General features: G+C 43.2%; 1 protein-coding gene across 50 annotated transcripts in view; it reads right to left on the bottom strand.

Annotated features, from left to right (window-relative positions):
- Positions 1 to 1,465: 1,465 nt before the first annotated feature.
- STAU2 (staufen double-stranded RNA binding protein 2) overlaps positions 1,466 to 27,223 on the bottom strand; it is a 298,725-nt gene continuing 272,967 nt past the window's right edge. For 45 of the 50 annotated variants that reach the window (XR_011421549.1, XR_011421544.1, XM_070222151.1 and 42 more), the window contains 2 exons: positions 3,681 to 3,769; positions 1,466 to 2,583 (listed from right to left, as the gene is read on the bottom strand). Coding sequence is in view for 43 of the 50 variants with exons in the window: in XM_070222151.1 (XP_070078252.1) it covers positions 2,490 to 2,583; positions 3,681 to 3,769 (183 nt within the window). In the remaining 7 variants the exon portion in view is untranslated. The remainder of the gene's footprint in view (positions 2,584 to 3,680; positions 3,770 to 27,223) is intronic. The other 5 variants (XR_011421546.1, XR_011421550.1, XR_011421547.1 and 2 more) reach the window with 1 other exon arrangement.

Here is a 27,223-nt window from a genome sequence, read left to right as displayed (position 1 = left end):
ATGGTCAGAGTTCCAAAGCGCAATATTATATTTCCAATTAAAATGTAAAAACAAACCTTTTTCATAAAACACTTTGGCCCCAGCCCTGGGAAGTGACTACAAAGCCCCGGTGCTGATTGAGAAAAGCTGAAAGCAGACACTGTAATTGATAAAGGAGATAAGTCAATCTGTGTCCTTTAAAGAATAATGAGTTCCATTTTTCATCAAAAAGATCTCCTTGTGCCGAAGAAACATTCTTTCAATAAATCTACTTAATGGTTTCCCCTCTAATGATATATAACGTAGCGCTTTGGAAGGAGCATGGAGCATCGCAGCAGGTCCCTGCAAGGGGCTGCTGGCTGCCCAGCATTTGCATTGCTAATTCTACCCGAGGAAAACCCAGCCGGTTCCCAGGAGGTGCTGTGGCTGTCGTTCTGGGAAAATACCGGAAGGTCCCCCTGGGCCCTCAGGCAGGCAGATGGGAGGGAATTTTGAAGAAATCTCCTATCACGAAACTTGAGATCTGTGCAAATTTACATCCCCCGGCCCCCACCTCACTCTGGTGTGTTCAGGGATCCACCAGCTCTGAGGATGATTTGGGCCAGATAGCTCAAGAGTCAAATGCTTCAGACACTGGGGTTGCGAGACCTGATCAGCTGTGTCTGTGCCCCGAGCCCCTCACTCTGCCGCAGCCCTGCCAGCCTTGGTGTTGTGCGGGTGCCGGAGGCTGAGGGAGGTGATCTGTGTTAATTGCATTGGGTAAACTGAAGATCCACTTTAAAGGCCTGTTCCCCGCCCCTCAGAGGGCAGAAGCCTCAGGTGGTGAGGCCTAGGGGAAGAGAGGGCCTGTCCCCTTCTAAGGGAAAGATTTAGGGTCCTCTGTGCCCTCTCAGGGTGCAGCGGGACTTACTGCTTAACTCGGCTTACCTTTGTAAACCCCAGCTTTACAAACGTGCTGTTATTTCCACAAGGACCCAGCTTTATGTAACAAAACCCATTTCCTCCAAGGGCACCCAGCCCTCCGAGCGCCGGTGGACTTCCCCACATGGGAATCATTAAAAAAAACCCTCGAGTTATTTCCTTATGTTGCTGTTTGTTTATTCTCCAGTCGCGTGTGAGTCAGCCAGATCATGATTTGCAGTGGTTTTGCTTGTGAAATCTTACATAATTATATTCCTATTGTCATGCTAGGTTGAGTACTTAGACCATCTAGTGTTTTCTCATTGCACAACGTTTGCAAATCAGTAAGGAGAAAGCCTGGACAATGAGATGACGTGGGCCAGTCTGGAACCCGGCTCCGAGTCACCGTCACCCGGGAGGCGGCCCTGCAGTTTCACAGATACGGCCAGTGGCACAAGGAGCCCGGACATTCTCTAATGCCAGTGCTGTGCAGGATGACTGGCCCAGTGGTGGCCTCTGGGACGGGTTTCACTGAGGCGATATTTAAGAGATGAGAGCGAGGGAACGAAAGGAACATTAACAACACTTCACACAGAAACCGACCAAATTTTTACTGCATTTGCTACACGCTGGATTCCAACATGCTGGTCCAGAGCGTGGCTGGATACAAGCTGGCAAGGCTCTCACGGCTCCTCCGACAAGCTTTCCCTTCCCTGCCATGTACATTATTTATTTTGACCCTACTCACTGTCCCAAGTCCAGAGAGAGGTACTGAAAACACTCTTGATGCAAACAGTGAGTGGCTACAACACACGCATGGGGTGAGTGTGATTTCCACAAGGGAACGTGGAATCCGGAGAAATGTTTGCAGAGGCAAGACGCCTCCTTAGTGGCTAATAGTATTATGGAGCTCAAAACCCACAACTGGTTTTTGTTTCTGTTTTTGTTTTTTTCGTTCCTGGAATATATTGAAACTAGTTGTTCCTAACATTATTTCATATTTTTAGTCAAATAGCTGACCTGATGTAAACCATGTTTGTTTGCATATGTCTTTGAGTAAGTGCGCCTTAGAGTTATTCATATTGATACAGGATGAAGATTACAAATATCTGCATAAAAAGAGACACTTTGTGACTCTCTATGAAGACAACAACCATCACATTCCACAGCACGTCAATTGGTTAAATTTTGAATCGTCAAGCATTATTTAAAACAAGAGAGAGAATCTAACCGAACACGAGCGCCACGACAAAACAATCATAACAACAGAACAAACCCAATTTCTCTATTAATCATTTAAAAATTTTACCTCTGCTTCTAACACTTTTCCTTAATTGTTATTTTAAGCTCCAGTAGCAGGATCAGATTTCTGCTGCCTCTGGGCAAATGAGTTATGATCTGATCTCGAGTTCCAAGGGAAATGCTCAAAGTTTTATTTTTCCCCAGTTGAACAAACAGTACTATGTATATTATCTCTTGTGTTAGAATAGCGTTGTCTTCACATAAGACTCGAATAATGGTATTAGTCATTCATTTCCTTGAACACAGACACCCTCATGCGTGCTGACAGGTTTATAAGGATGCGGTGGCAGGCCTGGTTCTGGGAGCTGCTAGATGACCGGCTTTGATTTCTTGCAGTCCTGAGCGATGGAGCCCGGGTGTGTCTGGTTATTGTCCGCTTTCTCCCCCAGATGCTGGGCTTGTCTGGAAGATTAATACATTAACAAGAGCTGAAGGTCCAGGGTTGCACGTCTTCAGACATGTTTATTAGCAGATGGCACACAGGATTCAAAGGTCACCACCAAAGTGACATTTTAAAGTGAAACAACAATATTTATGTTCAGATAGTCTACTGATGAGATCATGTGGAAATGTTTTTGATTAAATTAGCTTATAAACGGTTGCCAATCTATAGACAACTTAAAATGCCACGTCTGTTTCCCAAATGTTTTCTTCTCATGCTCTCACCTTTTAAATATTAATGGCCAAATGCTGTTTCTGAGGTATGCTTGTTTAACAGCAGATCTGGTGTTTACTTTCTGGGTTATCTATTTTTTGCATTCTAAAAATATTATCTCCTGTGTGTGTCCTGAAATCTCACCTGTTAACATTACTGCTTTGAAAGAGTTTGGATTCCACTATGTAAATACAATTGCTTTCCATTTCTTTAGCATAAATTGGGTCTCTAGAGAGACCACAAATTCAGTCCCGTAGATAAAACCTTATGTTCAATACCATAAAAAAGCTACGAGCTGGATTTCAGAAATATTTATTATAGCCACATTTTTGCCTTTGCAGCCCTTGGGAGCCACACTTCTGTGGCAACGTGCGTTTGTGTTTCACAGAACAATGTGAAAAGCAAAATCCAGCCAAGGGGAGGCAACGCCCCGTCTCCACTTCTCTTTCTTTTCTCTCTGTTGTGCCCACAACTTAGCAGATATGTGAGTGAAAATTTTTACCTCAGAAAACGGTTGAGGCAGAGAATGCTCAACGGTATGAAGTGAAACAGGATCTTTTATGTTTTGCAAGTCCCTATAGTCAACAAAACTCACAAAAATCTTTCCAACAAAGGCAGTAAAATGCACAAATAATTCTCAATTAGTAGATTAAAGCTTTCACAGACATATTATAGGAAATGAATATGACCATGTATACTATTTCTCATTTATTTACATTTAATTGTATTATGAATAATTTTATAAGCTATAAAGATTGTCTTGAGTTTTTTACCTTATTATCTACATCTTATTTTTTGTACAGTTAGAAAATGACAAATGTAAGAATACGACAGATTTACTCACTTTTCAAGGGAACCTTTTTCAATATTCATGGCCCCTTCCATTGGATCCAGTCCTTGTTCAGAAAATTGTTTCAAGGCACTTAAAGCTGCCTAAAATGAAAACAAACAAACAAACAGGGAGATCCATTCACTGACTTCAATGTAACAAATAGGTAATTGTAAAAGAAAGCTGAGGTATATAATAAAAACTATCATTTTCATTAGTCTAAATAAATGTTTTTTTGCATCATTTAGCAAAATTACATTTGAAAGGCTGTATTATCATGGAGCACTATATATATGAGGGCTTATTCCGAGTATGGGGTGGGGGGAGGTGGAGAGAGGAATCTCCACAAGTCTCAGGCCATATCCGTACTTTTGTAAAATCATGATGTTTTATCGGCAAAAGTAGAAACACACTGAAGAAGAAAATGTATCAGCCCATCATACTTTGAGGATGACTTTGCATAATTTCTTCTCACATTACGGAAACTACACATTGTCTTCCTTCTGATGTGAGAACATCAGATTTTCCCAAATTGGGTACCCTTTCCAAAGTTAGCATGAAAGCATTATTCAAGTTTATAGACATTTAGCCCAAAGCAAGTCACAGAATGTGAATGGAGGAATGGACCGAAGACACTCATGCATACCGAGGGGATGGTATGATGGTGTCCCGTGAGGAGAGAAAATTCGCGCTCCCAGGGGCCCTGGGGAGGCGGGCCTGGCCAGGCAGAGCCTCCGGAGGTGTTGATATGCCCGTGATGCGTGGGATGCTGAAGGGTGTTGACAGGCTGATGGAGCCTCGCTGGATAGCTGGGAGGCACCAAAAATGCGATGCTGATAAGATCTACATAACTTGTTGACACTCTTGTGCACGTTCCAAATTGTTATTTCTCTGAATAAGAATTTGGATCCTCTTCCCTCCCCTGCACCCCACCACTTTTAAGCTCAATTAGAGGGGCTTTGTTGAGTCTGAGATAGGTGCGAGCAGACACAGTTGTTTGAATCTTGGAGACCCTGCTGGGTGACACCTTGGTCATCTGTATCTTCTCAACTGCCTTTGAAAAAGAGCGAACTCTTGAAGTTTCCAAAACTTTTATCTGCCAAGGGCCCGTTTTGGGAAGCTAAGTACATGATCCCTTTTAAATTTCTTTATTTGTAATATACGATTTGGTTTTGATTTTAAAGTGAATACATCTTATTTTTTTAGTGCAGTTTTAGGTGTACAGAAAAATGGAGCAGGTAGTGCAGAGTGCCCTCTCTCTCCAACCGTCAACATAGTGGCCCCTATTATTAACATCCTGCATTAGTGTGATATCTTTGTTATAACTGATGAGCCAACATTGATATATTGTCAATAACTGAAGTCCATAGTGTACATTAGGTTCACTCTTTGCGTTGTACATTCTATGGGTTTTGAAAAATGCATCATTCACGTATCCACCGTTATAGTATCATACATAACAGGTTCACTCCTCTCAAAATCTCCTGTGTTTCACCTGTTTGTCCCTCCTCCCTATCTCCCCACACCCCTGGCAACCACTGAACTTTTCACCATCTCTATAGTTTTGCTTTTTCCAGAATGTCATATGGTTGGAATCATACAGCACATAGTCTTTTCAGATCGACTTCTTTCACTTAGCAATGTTCATTGACGGTTCCTCCACGTCTTTTCATGGCTTGACAGCTCTTCTTTTTTTATCGCCAAATAATATTTCATTGTATGGCTGTACCACAGTGTGTTTATCCAGTCACCTATTGAGAGACATCTTGGTGCTTCCAGGTTTTGATGATTATGAATAAAGCTGCTATAAACATCAGTGTGCAGATTTTTGTGTAATATTTTTAATATTTTTTCTCCCTTCTCTCTTGCTCTTTCTTTCCGTTTTTAAATCACAACTCCTGTACTCAACCAAAAGGAACAATATGTCCTTTTCTTTTTCCTTAGACTACTCCTTCCTTGCAGCCCTCTCAACTTGCCTCTCTAGTTCAGTTCTCATCTGAACTTTCGCTCGTGTCTGCAGCCCCGGCCTGGGCACGCTGGGGCAGGGAAGGGGCTAGGCCCAGGCTCTCTGTTTTCGCCTGTATCTCTTTGAAACTGGAGTCCTGCAGGGCCCTGCCCCACCAGTCCTGATCTTGGTCCATACTCACACTATACAGCAGCTGGTGCAGGTTGTGGTGGCAGGGAAGTGCCAACCTCAGTTGTGTGGGAGCAGGGTGGCCATCTCACTGGGGGAGTGTTGTTGGTTGAATTGTGCCCCGTGCCAATTCATATGTTGAAGTCCCAACCCCTAATTCCTCCTAATGTGGCCTTATTTGGAAATAGGGTCATTGCAGATGTAATTAATTAAGACGAAGTCATACTAGGGTAGGGTGGGCCCTGATCCAACATGACCAATGTCCTTATAAAAAGGTGAAATTTAGACACAGACACATGTACAGGGAGAACACAATGTGAAGAGGAAGGCAGAGACTGGAGTGATGCAGCAGAAGCCAGGGAACACCAAAGATTGCCAGCAAACCATCAGAAGCTGGGAGAGAGGCATGGAACAGATCCCTCACAGCCTTCAGGAAGAACGAACCCTGCCAAAACCTTGATCCTGGACTTCCAGCTTCCAGAACCACGAAACAACAAGTTACTGTTGATTAAGCGGCTCAATTTGTGGTACTTTGTTGTGCAATTCTAACAAACTAACATAGGTACATCATAACTCTGCTATAAGGATAGTAGAACCTCTTTCTCCTCTCTCTGATATTTCCTTTTATTACCTTTTTATTATAAAAATGTTTTTTTTGTTACAGAAAAATCATACGTAGACGAGTAGAACAAATATGAAAATATTCACAATTCCACCCACCATTCACAACTCAGTGAATGTCTTGCTGCATCCTTTTCTATCCCCTCCCGATACGTTCATACTTCAGCCTGGATCACATCTTAACACTGCCTTATAACTTGCTCTTTTCATGGAACGTGAGCAGTTCTCTGGATCAACAGGAACATTTCAGTAGCATCGTTTCACCTGACTGCACAGCAACCCATTGACTTTACGCACCTTCCTGTATTTAGCCAATCCCTACTGTTGCATGTTTAGGCCACTCCCAATTTTTTTTTTTTTAAAGATTTTATTTTTTTCCTTTTTCTCCCCAAAGCCCCCAGGTACATAGTTGCATATTCTTAGTTGTGGGTCCTTCTAGTTGTGGCATGTGGGACGCTGCCTCAGCGTGGTTTGATGAGCAGTGCCATGTCTGCGCCCAGGATTCGAACCAACGAAACACTGGGCCGCCTGCAGCAGAGCGCGTGAACTTAACCACTCGGCCACGGGGCCAGCCCCAGGCCACTCCCAATTTTTAAGCTGTTACTAACACTGTACCAAGCTTCCTAATATTCACACCTTTGTGTACCACCTCAATAATTTCCATATGATAAATTCCTAGAAACTGAATTTCCAGGCCAAAGAGCACGCACATTTTTAAAGATCTAATACGAGCTTTCTGTCTGCCCTCAGAGAGGTTGCACCCACACCAGCAGGGTGAGGAGCATCTGTTTCTCTAGGTGCTTTTCGAATTACCTCTCAGAACCACATTGTTGGTCATTCGAGCAAACCAGTTTTGTCATTTTATGGGCCCACCTTATCTTTCTTTTCTTTTCTTTTTTTTTTAAAGATTTTGTTTTTCCTTTTTCTCCCAAAACCCCGTGGTCATAGTTGTGTATTTTCAGTTGTGGGTCCTTCTAGTTGTGGCATGTGGGATGCCGCCTCAGCGTGGCCTGATGAGTGATGCCATGTGCGTGCCCAGGATTCAAACCAGTGAAATCCTGGGCCATTGCAGCGGAGCGTGAGAACTTAACCACTAGGCCACGGGGCCAGCCCCCCACCTTATTTTTCATTTGTCCATCCTGACTGCTTAATTTATTCAATAGACTTGGTTTTGAGAGATGTTTGGTTGCTTTCAAAAATTAAATTCACCCTCAAAAGACCTAGATTTGGACAATTCCACTCCCCTAGAAAGAAAGTCACAGAAGGATTTGACTCTCACTTTTACTCAATTAGGTGACCTCTGAGGTCCGTTCAAGTCTTGAGATGCTGAGGTGGCTGGACAGCCTTCTCAGGTGACTATGCTAAGAAAAGTCCTGTGGGTCCGTACATTCCTGTGGGCTTGTCACATGCACCTGAGCTCTGGAGTCCCACCTCATATGTGCAGGGCAAAAAACCAGCCCCACTCACTGCTAAGCTCTAAAAACCAGTCCACGCCTGACCTTTCCAGATAACCCAATGTTGTAGGGCAGGCTAATGAACTTAGAGTTCTTTGTCTATTCAACAATTTATTACTATTATTATTATTGGTGAGGAAGATTGGCCCTGAGCTAACATCTGGTGCCAATCTTCCTCTTTTTGCTTGAGGAAGATTGTCTCTGAGCTAACATCTGTGCCCATCTTCCTCTACTTGGTTTGTGGGATGCTGCCACAGCATGGCTTGATGAGCAGTGTGTAGGTCCACACCCAAGATCGGAACCTGCAAACTCCGGGCTGCCAAAGCAGAGCGCACAAACTTAACCACTACGCCACAGGGCCAGCCCCTACCTTCAACAATTTTGACCAAATGAACATCTATTTTGTTCTGACCATTAATTATTGGCAGGAATGCTGATTTTTATCAATTCCTTCCCAATGGACTGTTACAGAAGGCTACTCAGAAAGCTAAATTTGTGGTGTGGTGTTGCTGAATGAGACTCTGGAGGGCTCCTGAGCTTCTTGGTTCTGTTTTTATTCCCAACAAGGCCAAATGACAACCAAAACCAAATTTTTAAAAAACCTTAAAAAATCATTTATAGGCTAATTGTAACCCATTTTCACAACAGACATCACTAATTTTATTGCACTTTGCTTTATTGTGCTTTGTAGATATTGTGCTTTTTACAAACTGAAGGTTTACGGCAACCCTGCATCGAGCAGGTCTAATGACGCTAATTTTTCAAATAGCATTTGTTCACTTCATGTCTCTGGGTCACATTTTGGTAATTCTTGCAATATTTCAAACTTTTTCATTGTTGAAACTTCATTGTTGCAAACTTCATTGTTGTCTTATTTTAAGAAATTGCCACATATATTTGTTATGGTGATCTGTGATCAGTGATCTTTGATGATACTATTGTAATTGTTTTGGGGTGCAACAAACAGTGCCCATATAAGACAGCAAACTTAATCGATGTATATGTGTCTTCTCACTGCTCCACTGACTGGCCATTCTCCTGTCTCTCTCCTTCTCCTCAGGCCTCTCTATTCCCTGAGACACAACCATATTGAAATTAGGCCAATTAATATCCCTACAATGGCCTCTAAGTATTCAAGCAAAAGGAAGAGTTGGACATCTGTCTCTTTAAATCAAAAGCTAGAAATGATTAAGCTTAGTGAGGAAGGCATGCCGAAAGCCGAAATAGGCTGAAAGCTAAGCTTCTTGCACCAAACAGTTAGCTGAATTGTGAATGCAAAGGAAAAGTTCCTGAAGGAAATTAAAAGCGCTACTCCAGTGAACACACGAATGATAAGAAAGCAAAACAACCTTAGCGGTGACACGGAAGAAGTTTTAGTGGTCTGGGTAGAAGAACAAACCAGCCACAACATTCCCGTAAGCCAAAGCCTAATCCAGAACAAGGCCCTAACTCTCTTCTCTGTGAAGGCTGAGAGAGGTGAGGAAGCTGCAGAAGAAAAGTCTGAAGCCAGCAGAGGTTGGTTCATGAAGTTTAAGAAGCCGTCTCCATAAAAGAAAAGTGCAAGTTGAAGCAGCAAGTGCTGATGTAGAAGCTGCAGCTCGTTATGCAGAAGATCTAGCTGAGGTCGTTAATGAAGGTGCTACACTCAACAACAGATTCTCAATGTAGATGAAACAGCCTTCTATTGGAAGAAGATGCAACCTAGGACTTTCATAGCTAGAGAGGAGAAGTCAGTGCCTGGCTTCAAAGCTTCAAAGGACAGGCTGACTCTCTTGTTAGGGGCTAATGCAGCTGGTGACTTTAAGTTGAAGCCAATGCTCACTTACCATTCTGAAAATCCTGGGGCCCTTAAGAAGGATGCTCAATCTACTCTGCCTGTGCTCTATAAATGGAACAGCAAAGCCTGGATGACAGTGTATTTGTTTCCAACATGGTTTACTGAATGTTTTAAGCCTCTGTTGAGACCTACTGCTCAGAAAAAAGGATTCCTTTCAAAATATGACTGCTCTCTGACCGTGCATCTGGTCACCCAAGAAGCTTTCATGGAGATGTACCAGATTAATGTTTTCATGCCTGCTATTACAACATCCATTCTGCAGCCCATGGATCAAGGAGTCATTTCAACTTTCAAGTCTTACTATTTAAGAAATACATTTCATAAGGCTTTAGCTGCCATAGATAATGATTCCTTTGATGGATCCAGGCAAAGTCAACGGAAAACCTAGAAAAGATTCATCATTCTAGATGCCATTAAGAACATTTGTGATTCATGGAAAGAGCTCAAAATATCAACATTAACAGGAGTTTGGAAGAAGCTGATTCCAACCCTCAAGGATGACTTTGAGGGGTTCAAGACTTCAGTGGGGGAGTAACTGCTGATGTGGTGGAAACAGCAAGAGAACTAGAATTCGAAGAGGAGCCTGAAGATGTGACTGAATGGCTGCAATGTCATGATCAAACAAAAATGGATGAGGAGCTGCTTCTTATTGATGAGCAAAGAATGTAGTTTCTTGAGATTGCATCTACTCCTGACAAAGATGCTGTGAAGATTGTTGAAATGACAACACAGGATTTAGAATATGACATAAACTTAGTTGATAAAGCAGTGGCAGGGTTTGAGAGGATTGACTCCAATTTTGAAAGAATTTCTACTGGGGGTAAAATGCTATCAAACAGCATCACATATTAGGGAGAAATCGTTCATGAAAGGAAGAGTCAATTGATGTGGCAAACTTCATTGTTGTCTTATTTTAAGAAATTGCCACAGCCACCCCAGCCTTCAGCAACTACCACTCTGATCAGTCAGCAGCTGTCAACATCCAGGTAAGACCCTCCACCAGCAAGAAGATACAACTTGCTGAAGGCTCAGATGATGATTAGCATTTTTTAGTCATAAAATACTTTTAAATTAAGGTATGTACATTGTTTTTTTAGACATAAGGCAAAACTCATGACTCACTTTATCACAATATTCGCTTTATTGTGGTGCTCTGGAACTGAACCCACAATGTCTCCGAGGTATGTCTGTAGTTGCTTTTGGAATACTTGTTGCCTGAATACGAGGAACCAAAAGTCTTGCTTTGCCTAGTCCAGGACCCAGTGACACCTGCTGTCTTCCATTCAACCAGAGATGCACATAAGAGATGAAGGCCTGGTCTCAGGTCTCAGAGAGCAGGTTCAGTGTTTCAGCTCTTACAAAGTCTCCTGGATGCTTTTATCAACTTGTCAGGCAGGTCCCCATGCACTGTCAAAATGCCTGTCATCATCCAAAGAATGTCCTACAGGCTGCAACGGCGGTGCACTCTTTCACTCGATGCCATGAATGGATTTTCAGAATTCTTGCGTGCCTGCTTCCCTCCGAAGGTATGCTGAAAGGCTTCCAAATAACATCCCCTTATCTATCTGATGAGATAAGTCAACCCACATCTTATAGATAACACCAAATACAATTGCTTATAAATATGAGAGGACTTCTTTCTAATTTATAAAAGGCAATGAAGACGATTTATCTTCTCTGTAAACAGTAGTAGGTCCCATTTGGTGAGCATCACTCTGCCATAGTCATGAGACTGGGCAGTGACCTCAGGTGTTAGCCCTGCAAGGTAGGTCCCACCACAGGAATTCAGTAGCCTACTCTCGGTCAAACAGTTAGCAAGTGGCAGAGTGGAGACTTGAACCCAGCCCACATTCTTGACGACATCAATTTATTTCCTCCAAACTCAAAAACTGCTCACATTCCACCTACCCAATTTTAGCACAATGCCTTTCAATAGCATTATTTCAATTCACTCTTGTTACCTCTTCCATACACATTCTATTAACTATTTCCCACAATAATACTTGAGGTAAGCTCTCAAAATTATCTCCATTTTCTAGAGGGGGATTTATTATCTTGGGGGATCACACATCAGTTTCCAGTCTCCAGCCTTCTTGAGGTCTCTGGGTTGACTTCTGAGCCTTCCGTCAGCACTTCTGTTACACTTGTAGTTTTGGCTAAAACTAAATCACTGTAGTAGTTATTTTGTCACTTAGAATTACCCAATGACCACAAATGAGGTGACTTGATTCTCCATTTCTTAGCATCCTGAAGGTATCGAGTCTCGCTCGCTTGACTTGCCTCCCCTCGCTGTTGTTCTGGGAAGAGTTCATTTCTCACCTTACGGTGGTTGCAGGCAGGAGGGAGAAACAAGCCCCAGAGTCTGCTTGAATTGGGTGTTTCCCTGGGGTTGTGGGATGGAGGATACTGCACTGAGAAGAGTTACTGGGATTGCAAAGGTGACATGGACAGAGGAAGAGGAGGAAGAGTTTGGCAGTGGTGTATACACAGCGATAAGCTGAATATGTTTAGGAAAGCGTAGATGGGCAGGGGCTGCCGACCAGGTGCCTCCTCTTACAGGTATTAATAGAACACTTGGTCAGCTGCTTCCTCCCTCTCTGGTCACGAGCTTGACTGGGGAATCAGGGGCTCCCCTCCCACCCTCACCCCCAATTCATCACCCCCTACTTTCCCAGAAAGGACACTTTACAGATTAAAAAATTTCATGGAATGAGATGGGTTTGCTTCGCTTTCTACAGCAAAATGCCCCAAACAATAGGATTATGCAGCGGTGCCTGAAATAGCCACATTACATTTAGCAAGACCCAGTTACCAATCTCTTCAAAGAAGGACGTATAATGGAGTGGCTTTGTGAACAAAGACGAAAATTTAACAGTCCACAAAAATGTTTTACTATGCACCTCCAAATCTGTCCAGAAGATGGTAAAATCAACAAAATCTTCATGTTTAAACTACTCGAACCAGATCAACTGTTACTCGCTAGAGGCCAGTTCCTTTAAAAAAATTAAGAACATACTATAAATATGCTACATGATATTAAAGTACACTTTGTTTGGAGTGAGGGAAAAATCAAATAACCTTCATTTGGGGAGATATATTTAAGAAGCAAGTTCTGTAGTGTCTGTTTACTGAGGGGGTAAACAGATAACAAGATGTTGAGCTCCCACTGTCTGCCGTTCACCCTGTCGGCATGGGCAATTTGCTGTGTGATAAATGTAAACTAATCTTGGGGAGTCGTGGGAAGGAGGGAAATCTGGGTTCCTTAATGAGGAACATCCTGAACGATGCTTAAACCCAAGTTGTATAACTTCCCACACACTGCGGATTCGAGAATTTCAAAGATATACTAACATAAGTACCCAGACCCTCCATACGGCTTTGGCCATAAACAAATAGATAACAATGATTTCACTGCCAAGGTCAGAAAATGTTTCCCTGCCAAACCAAAACAAACTCGCTCAGCATCCATTTGTATGTTACCATGGCCTACCAACTGACTTCTTAAACTTCAGCTTTATGACAATTTACATGTTCTGGGATTAAATCAATAGAAGAAAGGCACATCCAAGACAATGCATGTAGCTTCGTTTGAAATGAGAAAAATTAAGAAAGTATTTTAAAGAAGTGAATGATGTTTCCTTTTCTTATTCCTTTCTTTTCAGCACATTTGTATCCATGTATGTGTGTGTGTCTCCCTTAGAGGAAAGGAGCTGCATAGATACATAGAAATATTTTTGTCCCCAAAAGATTTTACAACTGTTTTGTGAGTAAAGCCCCAGAGGTTCTAGAACAGATGTCACTACCATTTCATGTATCGCTTGTTTTGTGTGTAGTTATAGCAATGCCAGAAACATGATGCCAATTAGATACTTTCCATGCCTGTTTGTTGGTCTTGGTTCACGTGTGTGCGTGTGTGTGTGTGTGTGTGTGTGTCTACAGTATGGAGGTGAGTCTTTCCAACCATTTCTACAATTTCTGACTTTCCTCTCAATACACAAGTAGCAAATTGTGTTGCTTCCTTCTTCGGGGGTTAAATAGTTTTTAATGACAATGGAACTCTGAGAGAAAACAATGGTCTTCGTTAGCAAAATGTGAATTTTAATTCATCCCCTTAATGACACGCGGTTCTCTTTGGAGTCTTTGAACAAGATGCCTAATGGATCCTTTTATTTCTTTTTCTCCCATTTCACACTTTTCCCACCGATTTCATATCCTGAATCCCAGAAACAGACAGGCTGTTCCCATTAAAGTCGATGGTAACCATACATGTCCGAACATGGCCTTCATTTGTAAGTAAGTGTTCAAGGTTTGTTTTGTTTTGCCCGTTCCCCGTCCAGAGCTTGCTCATGTGGCAGTCTTCCTGGGAGCAGATCTAACTGCTGGATTCATTTCAGAACGTACAGTGGTCATGTACTCAGCTCATTAAATCAGTCTCCTTTAATCAGAAAATGAGGGGCTTCAAATACAAACGTCTTCATTTTCAGTTGAGGCCTCGCCTAACTTCTTATCCCAACAATCTTTGAGACTGACTCTATATGAAATTATTTAAATGACTGAAAGCCCAGAAAGTTCTTCAGGAAGCTTGAAAGTGAACGTCAATGTTTTCAAGTTATCATTTGCTTGCTTGGAAAGGCCTATAACTAAAAGCCAAGTCTCTCTTTATATAAAGGGAGAGAAGCCAAGAAGAGAAAATTGTATTTCTAAATTTTATCACATTATGATAGGATCCTCAGTCTATTACATTTCAGATGAATCAATGATAGGACTTTAAAAATAAAACAAAAAATAGGATTATACTGAGTTTTCATTAAACCATTTGCTCCCTGCTTTCTAACAATTTCATTATAGCTCACACTTTCCATTCATGCTTACATAATCCTATTGGTTCAGGTAATTTCCATAAAATTGGTACTTTATAAAATGGCTTACTGTTGGAACAAAGGCACGTCAGCCTGCTAAGGTGATGACTACTTATTGTGAGGAAAATAAGGGGGGGTGGGTGGTCGAAGACAGGCAGGTTTTAGAGAGTCAGCTAAAACAAAGGCCAGGAATTTCGACTAGAATTCGGGGAATTAGTACAAATTTAGGCACTCAAACTCCAGACTTAGCCATCACCTTTATTTCTGCAGTGAGGCGCTTACGCTGGGTGATCCACGTAGCTGCCAGCCTTGACAATGATACAGAGTGGAATTTAGAGCAGGATTAACTGTGCTGAGGTACATTTTCAGTGTGTTCAGCACAAACTGAAGCCGCGTCATCCATGCTGCCGTCTTCCTCCAGCCGTGCCGTTTCTGTCTTACCCACATCGTTCCTTTTTAAATTCCTGTTTTGTCCTCTTTCAAATTATTTTTATTCAACAAAAAGTCCCCTTTGTAATGGCATTTCCCAAAACCTGGCGCTAGGCACAAAGCCGCATGTCTGTGAGTGGCAGCAGCGTCGCTCGCCGTGCTTGGCAGGATAATGTCCCCCAAAGGTGTCCATGTCCTGATCCCCGGAATCTGTGCATATGTCACCTCCGGTGGCAAAGGTGGCCTTGCAGAGGGGATGGAGGTCTGAACGTTGAGATGAGAGATTATCCTGGACTGTCCAAGTGGGTCCAGTCTGATCACACGAGTCCCTAAAATCAGAGAACCCTTCCTGGCTTTGTCAGAGGCAAAGACATGGCCGGGGAAAAGAGGAGCGAAGAAATGCAACGTCGTTGGTTTTGAAGATGGAGGAAGGGGCCACCAGCCAAGGAATGTGGGTGGCCTCCAGAAGCTGGAAAAGGCAGGGAGACCAATTCGCCCCTAGAGACCCCCCCACAGGAACTGTCTACACCTTGATTTTAGCCCAGTGAGACCCCGTCTAACTTCTGACCTAAAAAACTCTGAGATAATACATTTGCATTGTGTTAATCCACGACGTCTTTTAATTTGTTATAGCAGCAAGAGAAAACTAATATACTCTTCCTGTCATCTGGAAAAGGAAAGGGAAAGGGCATGACATTTGGAGGCCTGATGGACATGGCACTACTGCAGAGCAGCTGTGTGTCTTTATGCATGTTCCTTTACCTTTCTGAGCCTCTTTTCCATCATCTGTAAATTGGAGACTACAACACCGACGGCATCAGATTGTTTGAGGGGTAAATGCCTGGACGGTAGTGGTGTTTAATGAACAAGCACTTTATTACGCATCTTTCTCTCCTTTGCTCTCTCTCGAGCCCAACATCCAGTCATCAAATACTTTATGTTCTCTATCTCCATGTTAATTTATGTCCAGTTTCCTGTATATTTCTACTAATTTTTTCCAGCACATTGCTCATCCATCTCTCTTCATTAGAGAACACTATCATTCTGCCTCCCCCTTAATCAAAAGCCATTAATAGCTCCCAGCTCCAGAATAACTTTCTGTATCCTTGGCCTGGCATTCAAGGCTCTCCATCAGCTGGCCCCACCCGACCTCACCACCTCAGTCACTGCCGTCTATTGCAGTGTGTTTCCCGGAGAGTGATCCCCAAACCAGCAGACAAGTCACCAGCCTCAGGAACACCTGGCAGGTGTCAGGATTATCAATAAGCTCCCGGGCCAGTTGGCCTGGAGACACACTGACATTTATGAAGTCTTGCCCACTTGATTCTTCCGTCCTGGTCAGACTGGTCTACTTCCTGTCCGCTGGAGATATCTGAGTCTTTTCTACCTCTCAGGGTGGACTTCCCTGATTCTCAGCCTGTCTCCTACCCATGGATTTCTGATAGCCCTTGCCACTTGCCTTTCTGAACTGAGTCATCGTCGATGTGTTGACGTCCTGTCTCCCAGGTTGTTGGTCAGCCCTTGCCTGGCAGAGCCATTTTCCTGTTTGAAATCTCCACAATGTGTTTACAAAGCCTTCAAGTATTCCTTAATAGATTATCCGTCGGCTTCCATCTGAAGCTCCCGCGACAGACAAGTGCTTGCAGACATATCTCCTCTTTCTGCTTTCTCTCTGTTCTGTGGCAGCATCTGGCCCTTGCTCGCCTTCTCCCCTGCAGGGCGTCCCCCACAGCTCCTCTCCATCCAGGCTCTCTCTCCCCCTATCAAGCACCCCCCACCCCCACCCCCAGGCTCTGTGGCCAATGTGCCATGGGATCAACATGGGAAAGCAGGGCTGGGTTGTACCTATCCACGTGAGAGGAGGTTCTCCTGCCTTGTAATTTAGCTCCAAGGGATACAGATGATAGTTTCTGTCTTTTCGAAACGTCAGTCATTCGGGCTTTGGCTTCTATCATTTTTGAGGTCTGCAACCAGCGCGTCGCCCTCCCCAGGCCAGTGTGAGGTCTTCAAAGGAAGAGCCTGGGAAACCCTACCTGGAGGACCCCACAACAGGGGCTTTGCTGAAGACCGTCAAGGTGGCACATCCTGGAACAGAGGACCGGAGAGGAGCCTCTTCTGCCCAAGGAGAGCCTGGCTCTGCAGGGCCGTCATGGCTGAATTCTGCATTGGCAGCCCTCTCCTCCACTGCCCGAAGGTCTATTTGAGATTTCTTAGTCCTTTGATATCCTACTCCAAAGAGAATGAGAGGCATTCCCACTGAGCATGGGCACACATGGCTCTGTCTATTCAGGAATTCCATTTGGGTTTGAGTATGTGATTGATAAAATTTACACTACAGTTATATCATAATTTTCACTGCGCTTAATGTATTCCTGGATTGCATGGGGGGTGGAGGTTGGGAACAGGGAGTGATGGTCAAACAATACAAACTTGAAAGTTCTGTATAATTCTGAACCTGTGATTGTACTGAAATAGAGTCCCAGGTGGTACAGGCATGTGGCTCACAGGCCTTGCTGATTCTCCAATGGGTGAGGCATGCAGAAGCCTGATTTCTTCCTCGGGGCAGTTGGTGGCCATCTTAGTGGTCAGATTGCAGCAGGGAGGGGCCAGAACACACCTTCACCTCCACTTTGGATGTCTCCTTAGCCCCTTACGGACACCTGATTTTATATATGTATAAAATTTATATATATTGTATATATAATTTATATTATAAATATATATTTGCTTTTTAAAATAAAAGTTCCAAACATTCACAAAAGTACAAAGAAGAGTATACTGAACCCCCACAGACCTATCACTCGGATCAAGAATTACCAGTATTTTGCCAACCTTCTCTCATCTTTCTCCATGCTTTTCCTGTAGTGTTCCAAACCAAATATCAGATATTTGCCAAAGATACATGCCATTTTCACACTTAACAAAATAAGTCCTTTCTATCATCTAAATACTCAAGTTGGGGCCGGCCCTGTGGCCAAGTGGTTAAGTTCACCCATTCAGGTTGGGTGGCCCAGGGTTCGCTGGTTTGGATCCTGGGCATGGACTTACACATGGCTCATCAAGCCGTGCTGTGGCAGCATCCTACAGGGAAGAACTAGAATGACCTACAACTAGAATATACAACTGTGTACTGGGGCTTTGAGGAGAAAAAAAAAGAGGAAGATAGGCAAGAGATGTTAGCCCAGGGCCAATCTTCCTCACCAAGAAAAAAAAGCATACCTTAAAAAAAAAATGAATAAATACCCAAGTCATGTTAAAATCTCCCAGATAGTCTCAAAGATATCTTTTAAAGTTGATTTTTGAATCCATATCCCAACAGTTCATGCGTTGTATTTGATTGATCTTTTAAGACCTAGGAGTCCTGTGGCAGGCAGAATAATGTCTTCCAAAGACGCCCATGTCCTAATCTGCGGTATCTGTGAATGTTCTTTTACAAGGGACTTGGCAGATGGGATGAAGTTAAGGAGGTTGAGATGGGACGATTAGCCTGGATTGCCAGGTGAGTCCAATCTAATCACATGAGTTTCAAATCAGAGAAGCTCTCCCAGCCCTGGTCAGAGATGGAGACATGATGAGCCCAGAAGGGTCGGAGGGATGTGGCATCACTGGCTTTGAATACGGAGGAAGGGTCCACGAACCAAGGAATGCAGTAAGCTAACAGAAGCTGGAAAAGGCCCGGAAACGGATTCTAACCCAGGCCTTCCTGAAAGGCACACAGCCCTCCGACACCTTGCTCTCAGCCCAGTGAGACGGTGTCTGACTTCTGACTACAGAGCTGGAAAATACTATCTTTGTGTTGTTTTGAACCACCCTCCCTTTAACAGGGACCGAAAGTCACACTGAGGTGTAAATGTCTGACACCAGACTTTCCTGAGCCCAGGTTGGTGTCGGGCCCCAGAAGGAGACACGAGGGCTGGACTGAGACGTCCGGGAAAGCGGAGTCTGGGGCCTGATAAGATATGGGCCAGCTGTGCTAGGTGGCTCTTCAGTTGACCACCAGTTTCCCTGTAGCCTCTTCAGGCCAGACCAGAAGAGCTGCCGGCCCTCTCGGGGCAGGCTCTGCGGCAAGATCGAGTCACTCCTCCTGAAACCTTCCATGACCTCCTGCTGCCCCCAGAGGCCCCAGCACCTCTCTTGTCTTCACTCCCATGCTCTATGCCGGCCTCCTTTCTGTTCCTCTTTCCCATCTTGGATTCTCGCTGGCTGGTCCCTCTAACCATCCCTTCTCATGTCCAGCTGCTCGTCAGCCCTCTGGTCTCAGCTCCAGGGAGGCCTCCCCTGACCGCCCATCTCGGGTATGCCTGTCACCCCCAACAAATCACATATCTTGTTCATTTTCCTCATAGCACTTGTCACAATCTGTGATTATTTCCTAGAAGGAGGGGCCTGTATCTGATTCATGACTGGTACTGTCATTCATTCAACAAATATTTATCGAGAACCAGGCACCACACTGGGCACCAGGAAATCTGAGCTCAATATGCAGTCCCTGCCTTTTCATCTTCCAGCAGGGAGAAGGGACGCGAACAATGCCAGTCTCTCCAGGTGACGGCTGTGAAGAAAGAATCTACCATGGTGGCCTCGGGAAAGGGCACTCAGGTCCCTGGTGAAGAGTGTTCTGGAGAGGCAGGACGCGGGTGAGAGGTGGGGTGAGTAGGACCTGTGCAGGGAGGCTGATGCTGAGAGGAGAGCATTCTGGGTGGAGAGAGCCGCTGGTGCAAAGCAGTTCAGAATGGCTGGAGACAGGAGGTAGTTGGAACTGGGGGGCCTGCTAGTGCCCTGGACAATTTTAAAGTTCTTGTGGACAAAAAAGGGAGGCACCTTGTTCTGGGAAAGGCCGAGCCAAGCCCAGGGGTGGAAACCACAGGCAAATGGATTTGGTCTCAAAACAAGAAAGAACCTTGTGTCCAGGGAGTGCATGCTGGACACTGAGGTAAGGCTGGGGGACACCCATCGACTGGGGCCATCTGTCAGGAGGGAGGCGGTGCTGGGAGGCAGGTGGCTGTGAAGGCCCTTGTGTCTCTCAGGCTCTCTGTGCTCTGAGACAGGCCTGCTCACACGGACAAGACCACACAGGCAGAGAACACCAGCACATCTGCAGGATGAGAAGGGTTATTGGAGAGGTGACATTTAGAGCTATGTAACACGTTGCAAGGACGGTTTGCAGGTCAAAGCTGGGTTCTCCTTGATAGAGGTGAAAAACTGACCTGAGCTTTAATCACTGGTCATGTGAGAAAGTGTCTACCCTTGTTGTTACTCAACATCTCCATTTAGAAGACCAAATCAGTAAAACCATCCTGTTTATAGGGATCAACTGATGGATACGTCCAGCTCCACCTCTCACGAGCCATAGGACCCTGGGCAAGTAAAATCTCAACTATTAAATGACATAGCATCTTGTGCTGTTGACACTCACTTTGTTCTAAGAACTTTACATTCCCTACTCATTTAACCTTCACAGTCACCACAAGTAGGCTTGACTCTCATCCCCAGTTAAAGATGAGGATGCAGAGATACAGATGAAATAATTTATGCAAGGCCACACGGCTTGATCCTGGTAGATCTGAAATCTAGACCTAGATGGCCAGTTAAAAATTCTTAACTGCTATCTTGTGCCACCACTCGATCCAGTGATAGGATGCACCGTTCAAGCACCCAAGAAATAGCATGAGCCAGACCAAGGCATGGAGCCGAGTAAGAGCAAGGGTTTGGGTGCAGGCTCTGAGACTACGGGGCTCCCTCTTCCATCCACTCCCTTACTTCCTCTTATGCTCTGCTGAGCGGTGGTTTTCAGGGGAGTGAAGGGCGCTGGGGGTGGCAATTGAGAAGGTGCAGAGCTGGCAGCAAAGGCTGCTGGACTTGTCTGGGTACGAGGGTGAGTGGCGACTTGGGCTGGACTCTGAGCAGGCAGGATCAACCTCAACAAGCAGACCATTTAGGTGGGGCCAAGATTTGGAGCTAGGCTAATTCAGGGTCACTGTCAAGGCTGGAATCCAGATAGCTGGGACCAGACAGTCACTGGGCTAACTAGAGGCTATAAGTGAATGTATGTTAATCAGCAACTTCGCATTTTTTCCTGATACGAAGAACTAGAGTTCCCTTGGGGCCAGGACCTCCAGCCCTCTTGCTCATCCTCTTACATCATGGGGCAGCTCTTCTCAGTGTCCTCTGCTGCTGGCTTTTCCTTCATCCTGACTTTTAAGTCCATCCTTGGACCTCTTTCTTCTCTATCGATATCCTCTCCCTAGATGATTCCATTGAGGCCTATGGCTTAAATCTCTTGTAATACTGATGGCCCCAAATTCCTACCTTCAGCCTAGCCTTCTGCCCTAGAGTTCACACGTACGACTGCCTGGTGGACTTCTCCACTTCGGTATCTAAAAGGCATTTCAATCCTGCCCAAACCCAAACACTTGATTGCCATTCCCCAAACCACTCCTCTCCCAGAAAATGGAACCCCTACCCAACCAGTGGCTCAGGTCAAAAAAACTTAGGAATCAACCTCACTCGCTTCCTTTCTCTCTCATCTCCCACATCTGACCCATTATCGAATTCTGTTGGTTCTTCTTTGAAATGAATCCAGAATCTAACTACTTCTCAGCACCTGCTCTGCTACCAAGTCATTGTTCCCTCTCAGCAAAACTCATGCCAGAGCTTCCTAACTCGTCTCCCTGTGTCCATCTCTGCCCGCCTAATGCCCATCGTTCCAAGTTATCCAGGGCGAGAGCTGTGAAATGTTAATGAGAACAGGTCATGACCCTGCTCAAAGCCCCCCAGTGGCTTCTCATTGCTCTTAACTCAAAACCCCAATCTGTATGTGAGCCCCAAAGCCCCCCGTGACCCCACCCCATTTACAACTCCAGTCTCATCACTTACCACCCCCAAGCCCACTAGGTTCCAGCCACGTCGCCTCTTCACGCTTCATGGAATACCCTGAGTTCATTCCCGTCTCAAGGACTTTCATATGCTTTTCCCGAGACCTGGCTCTCTTCTCCCGTTCTTCACATGGCTTTCTCCCTCACTTCATCCAGTTCTCTACTCAGTTGTCACCCCTCATAATCCTCAGCCTAAAGAAACTGTACCACTCCACTCCTAGTGTGACATTCTTGCATCTCCTCACACTGCCTAATTGTTAATGCTTATTGCTCCTACAATTTTATTGTATATTTCACCATTTACTTGTTTATTGTCCATGTCTGCCATTAGAACATAAGTTCCATGAGGGCAGAGATTTGTCTGTTTTGTTCATTGCCAAATACTCAGCACCTAGGACAGTAAACGTTAAACAAATACTTACTGGTTGAATGACTGAAAGAAGGAATGAATGGTTAAAAACAGTGACCATGTTCGAGAATGTCTAGCCACCTCTTGCACATAGTTTTATTAATTCTCAGAAGTTCCCTATGGAATTAGGGAGTAGACCATCTCCCCCATTTACTGAAACCCAGAAGTAACTACTCATTTCATGCGTAAAGACATTATTCAGCTGGAGTAAATAAGTAGCTGCTAACTGTTGATCTTTCAAACGAAGAAAGTGAAGTATCATGAGAGGTCTCCAATGTGGGCGTTCTCATATGTTGTAAACTTATTCTGTGCCAATTACAGTATTTTAACTTTGGAAGAAACTTTATATTAGAATTAACTTTAATTTTTTTCTAGAAAGTCCTAATTTTTTTAAACCAGCAGAAAACCAAAGTCATTGTACAGTTCAAGAAGTAAACGAAATCTTCTTTCTCTCATTACAATGGAGAGAACAGCACATCACTAATAATACTACACTTGGTTTCATAATTTTCAGAAACTCCATTAAAAGTAATTTTTAAAGTCTATAGTTAAATAACCACCTCAAAAGAAAAACTGGTATCTTCATTTTCTAAAAACATCTTCATTAAGACAAAATAATCAAACTAAGAGATTTACTTTGTGTTTAAATAATTATGATCACAAACAGCCCCTTTCTCCTACCTCCACCCACAAATCAGAAGAAATTTAGTACACTTTTGGGGATATGGTTCAGGTCTGCCAAATACTTAAGTAAAAAATTCTCCTAAGTTGTTTCAAGAAAGTGCTCTGAGAGGGTTGACACATTCTAATATATCCAAACACAGTTTTTTTCTAATTGTTTGGCTGCAGATGAAGATGTAAGGTTATAAGTATAAGAATTTATGTGATGACCAGTGATGGAATCCTAATCCATCTTAAGTATAAGCATGACAACTGGCAGTTCCCAACATGTATTAAGAGACAGAGAATTTTTTTTTTTGGCCTAAGGGTACATTCCCGTTCAAAAGCAGAATATTTTTCTTCTTTTGCTTTCTAAAGATATCAGGTTAAACTCCACTCTTAATGGTTAATCTCTTAAGGAGGCAAGATACATAGGAAAGAGAATCTGTGATAGATTTATAAATTTGGGGAAAATGTAACACGAGGCATTCCCATATGCAATTTCAAATTAAAACCTTAACTTGGGCAAGGGACATTATATCAACCAACAACATTCTTTAGAAATGCCTGACATTCAATTGGCTAGAATTATATATTGAAATAGATTGTAGGCATATCGCGAATGTTTTCCCTCTAGCATCTGGTAGTATCAAAGCCCAGCAGGAAGAGTGGGTGGCCGTGCCAGAATTTAAAAGCTGCCTTTTGGATAAATATGTGCAAAGGATTTGAATTAAGTTATCAAAAGGCTAGAAGAATTTTCTGAAAGAGGGGAGGATGCTAAAAGCAATAAGTTATTTGGAATTTGATAGCATGCAACTTTAGAGCTTTGTATAGCTAATATTGTTAGGCAAATAAGGGTAAATGATATTTCAAAAGAGGAAAATTAATGAATGAGTAAAAGCATGAAAAACAACAAAGCAATACCCTGATCTGTAAAAGTAAGTAGTACTTAGAGTATCTGAGATGCAATGTGGGATGAGCCCCAAGGGAAATCAGGCACCTCCTCTATGAAGCCTTTCTATATCTGGAAGGGAGTGGTGACTTGTGACTTCTGTGTCCTGTGTATTAGTCAAGGTATGCTAACTGCTAAACAAACACACCAGAATCTCAATGTTCATGGAAAGCCCAACTGGGTGTTCCTGAGCAGTGGACCCTGATCAATCAGGGTCCCAGACCCCTTCTATCTCGTGACTTGACCCTCCTCTGGGCTAGCATTATGGTCCTCTGCATTCAGCCAGTAGAAGGGAAAACAGAAGATAGGGCATAGGAAGATTTTATGAAAAAGGACTGAAAGTCTTCATACTCCAGTGACATGACTACACCCAGTGACACGACTACACCTAACTCCCTGACTACACCCAACTCCAGGTTGGGTAACCAAGTCTGGCTGTGAGCTGAGGAGAAGAGGAAGCAGGTGTGGTGAGTAATTAGTCTCTACCACAAGTGGTACCATGTTATTGCACTCACTTGCTGAGGCATCTACATGTCTATCTCCTCATGCTAAATTCTAAGTCCACACAATACGGCAGAGTTGGGTCTTATTTGTTTTGGTAGCTGTGGCACCAACACTGGCATGGAGTTAATGTTAACTCAGGGGATTAGGGCTACCTGGCTCACAAAGCCAGGAAAAGTGACCTGGAGATGTTAAGACTGATTGTCTATGCTCTAATATTGCCATGAAATATCTGAATTTTTCTCCCTTCCTCTAGATGGCCTTCCCATGAAGACATTTCCTGAGGACACAGGGACCACATGCCAACAGTGGGCAAGGGGCGCCTACATGTTAATTCTCATTGTGTCTTCATGCAAGAAGAGTTCACAGGAGAATGTCCTCAAACCCTTGGCCTCTTAGGAGATGTTCTGGTTGGGGAGGGAGAGGTTGGGTTCCTGAAGGACAAAGGACAGGATAAAGGATTTCTAGTGAACTCCAACCTCAAGAATAAAATGGGAATCAAAATCTTTATCAAGGGTAAACCATACTTCCTTATCAACTGAGAAAGAAGTCAGAAGTTATAGGCAAATAAGTAGGACTATAAGAATAAGAAAAATCTAGAACCTTATTTTTTCTGTCTCCATTTGGTTTCACTCAAAGCAGAAACAGCTCCTGTGTGAATATTCAGGGACAACAAACAAAGGAGTTTCTGGAGAGTTTGCATCCCACTTTGCAGTCAGGCTGGGCAAGAGGAATCCTAAGGGAGAAACTGAGGCAGAAAGCAGCCATATTCATTTTTTTTAAACAAAATTACCATAAAATAAAAATGATAAATTGGACATCATCAAAATTAAAAATTTTTACTCTGTGAAAGACCCTGTAAGAGGACGAAAAAAGAAGTTACAGTCTGGGAGAAAATATTTTCAGACCACATATCTGACAAAGGACTAGTATCTAGGATACATAAAGAACTCTCAAAACTCAACAGTAAAAAACAAACAATCCAATTAGAATATGGGCGAAGGATGTGAAGAGATGGTTCACTGAAGAGGATATATGGAAGGCAAATAAACACATCAAAAGATGCTGAACATTACTAACCATTAAAACCACAAAATCACCACAAACCCATTAAAACAGCTAAAATAGACAGTAGTGACACCACCAAATGCTGGAGAGGATTCCGAGAAACTGAATTTCTCATACATTTTTGATGGGAATGTAAAATGGGTCAGCCACTCTGGAAAACAGTTTGGCAGTTTCAGAAAAAACTAAACATAAACTTACCGTATAACCCAGCAATCATACTCTTGGGCATTTATCCCAGAGAAATGAAAATTTATGTCCACACAAAACCTATACACAAATGTTCACAGCAGCTTTATCTGTAAAAGTTAAAAACTGGAAACTACCAAAATATCCTGCAATAGATGGACTATTACACAAACTCTGGGGGCCGACCTGGTCGTGTAGTGGTTAAGTTTGAATGCTCTCCTTTGTCGGCCTGGGGTTTGCAGCTCTAGATCCCCAATGAGGACCTAGCACCATTCGTCAAGCCACGCTGTGGCAGCATCCCACATAAAATACAGGAAGATTGGCAACAGAGTTAGCTCAGGGCCAATCTTCCTCACAAGAAAAAAATAAATAAATAATTAAATAATTAAACTGTGGTACATCTGTACCATAGAATACTACTCAGCAACAAAAAGGAATAAACTATCAGCACACACAACAACTTAGATGGACCTCAAGGCATTAGGCAAAGTGAAAAAAGCCAATCCCAAAGGTCCCTTACTATGTGATTCCATTTATATAACATTCCTGAAATGAAAAAAGTATAGAGATGGAGAGCAGATTAGTGGTTGCCAAGGGTTAGTGATGGGGTGGGAGGAGGAGCAGGAAGAGGGCTAGACTATAAGGGATAGCAGGAGGGAGATCTCTGTAGTGATGGAAGAGTGCTCTATCTTAACTGACACAGAACTACAATATACACATTGTAAAATGTCGATATCCTGGGTTGGATGTTGTAGAGGTAAATAAAATGTAATCATTGGGGGAAACTGGGTACAGAGTACATGGGAGCTTTCTGTACTATTTTTGCAACTTGTGCATCTATAATTATTTTCAAATTAAAGGCAAAGATAAAATGAGAACTGTGCCTTTTGGAAAATTAGTATTTTTAATTTTAAAGCTCATAATTCTCATTGTAAAACTTGGAAAAATTCTTCAGTGTAAAGGAAAAGTCCTCCATATTGCCTTACCCTTCAGTCAGCTCCAATCCCACACCACAGAAGTAACCGCTAGGGATGTTTGGTGTGCATTTTTCCAGGAATTTTGTTATATTCTTTTATACATATATGTGGACTTTCTGTTTTTTCCTCAAGTGGAATCACTCTGCTTATTCTTCTGCAGCTTGCTTTTTTTAATAAGAGCACACCTTGGACATCATTTTATGCCACCCCAAACAGCCCCATCTCATTCTTTTTAACATTTGCCTAGTATTCTACTGTACAGTTGTGCCATAATTTATTTTCTCAGTCCCTTACTAGTAGACATTCAGATTGCTTCTAGCTCTTACAAATAGTGCTGCAAGAGAGATTCTTGTACACATATTTTGTGCACATAATCTATAAGATAAATTTAAATTTTGATTATCAAAAATTCAATTCTCTTCTTAAAATCATTAGACATCTCAGAGAACTTTCCAGTTAATATTGGTTTCATGATTTAGAGGAATACTTCCAGGAATTCATTTAGGGTGTTAAATCTTTCCTTTAACTAAAGCAACACTCATGGAGTGCTATGATCATCGCACAAACCAGTTAGGACTTCATTTTTCCATTATCGC

Source organism: Equus caballus, chromosome 9 (genome assembly GCF_041296265.1).
Source record: "Equus caballus isolate H_3958 breed thoroughbred chromosome 9, TB-T2T, whole genome shotgun sequence".
NCBI classification, from domain to species: Eukaryota; Metazoa; Chordata; class Mammalia; order Perissodactyla; family Equidae; genus Equus; species Equus caballus.
Note: the sequence above shows the minus strand (reverse complement) of the source record. Positions and strands in the feature narration are given on the sequence as shown.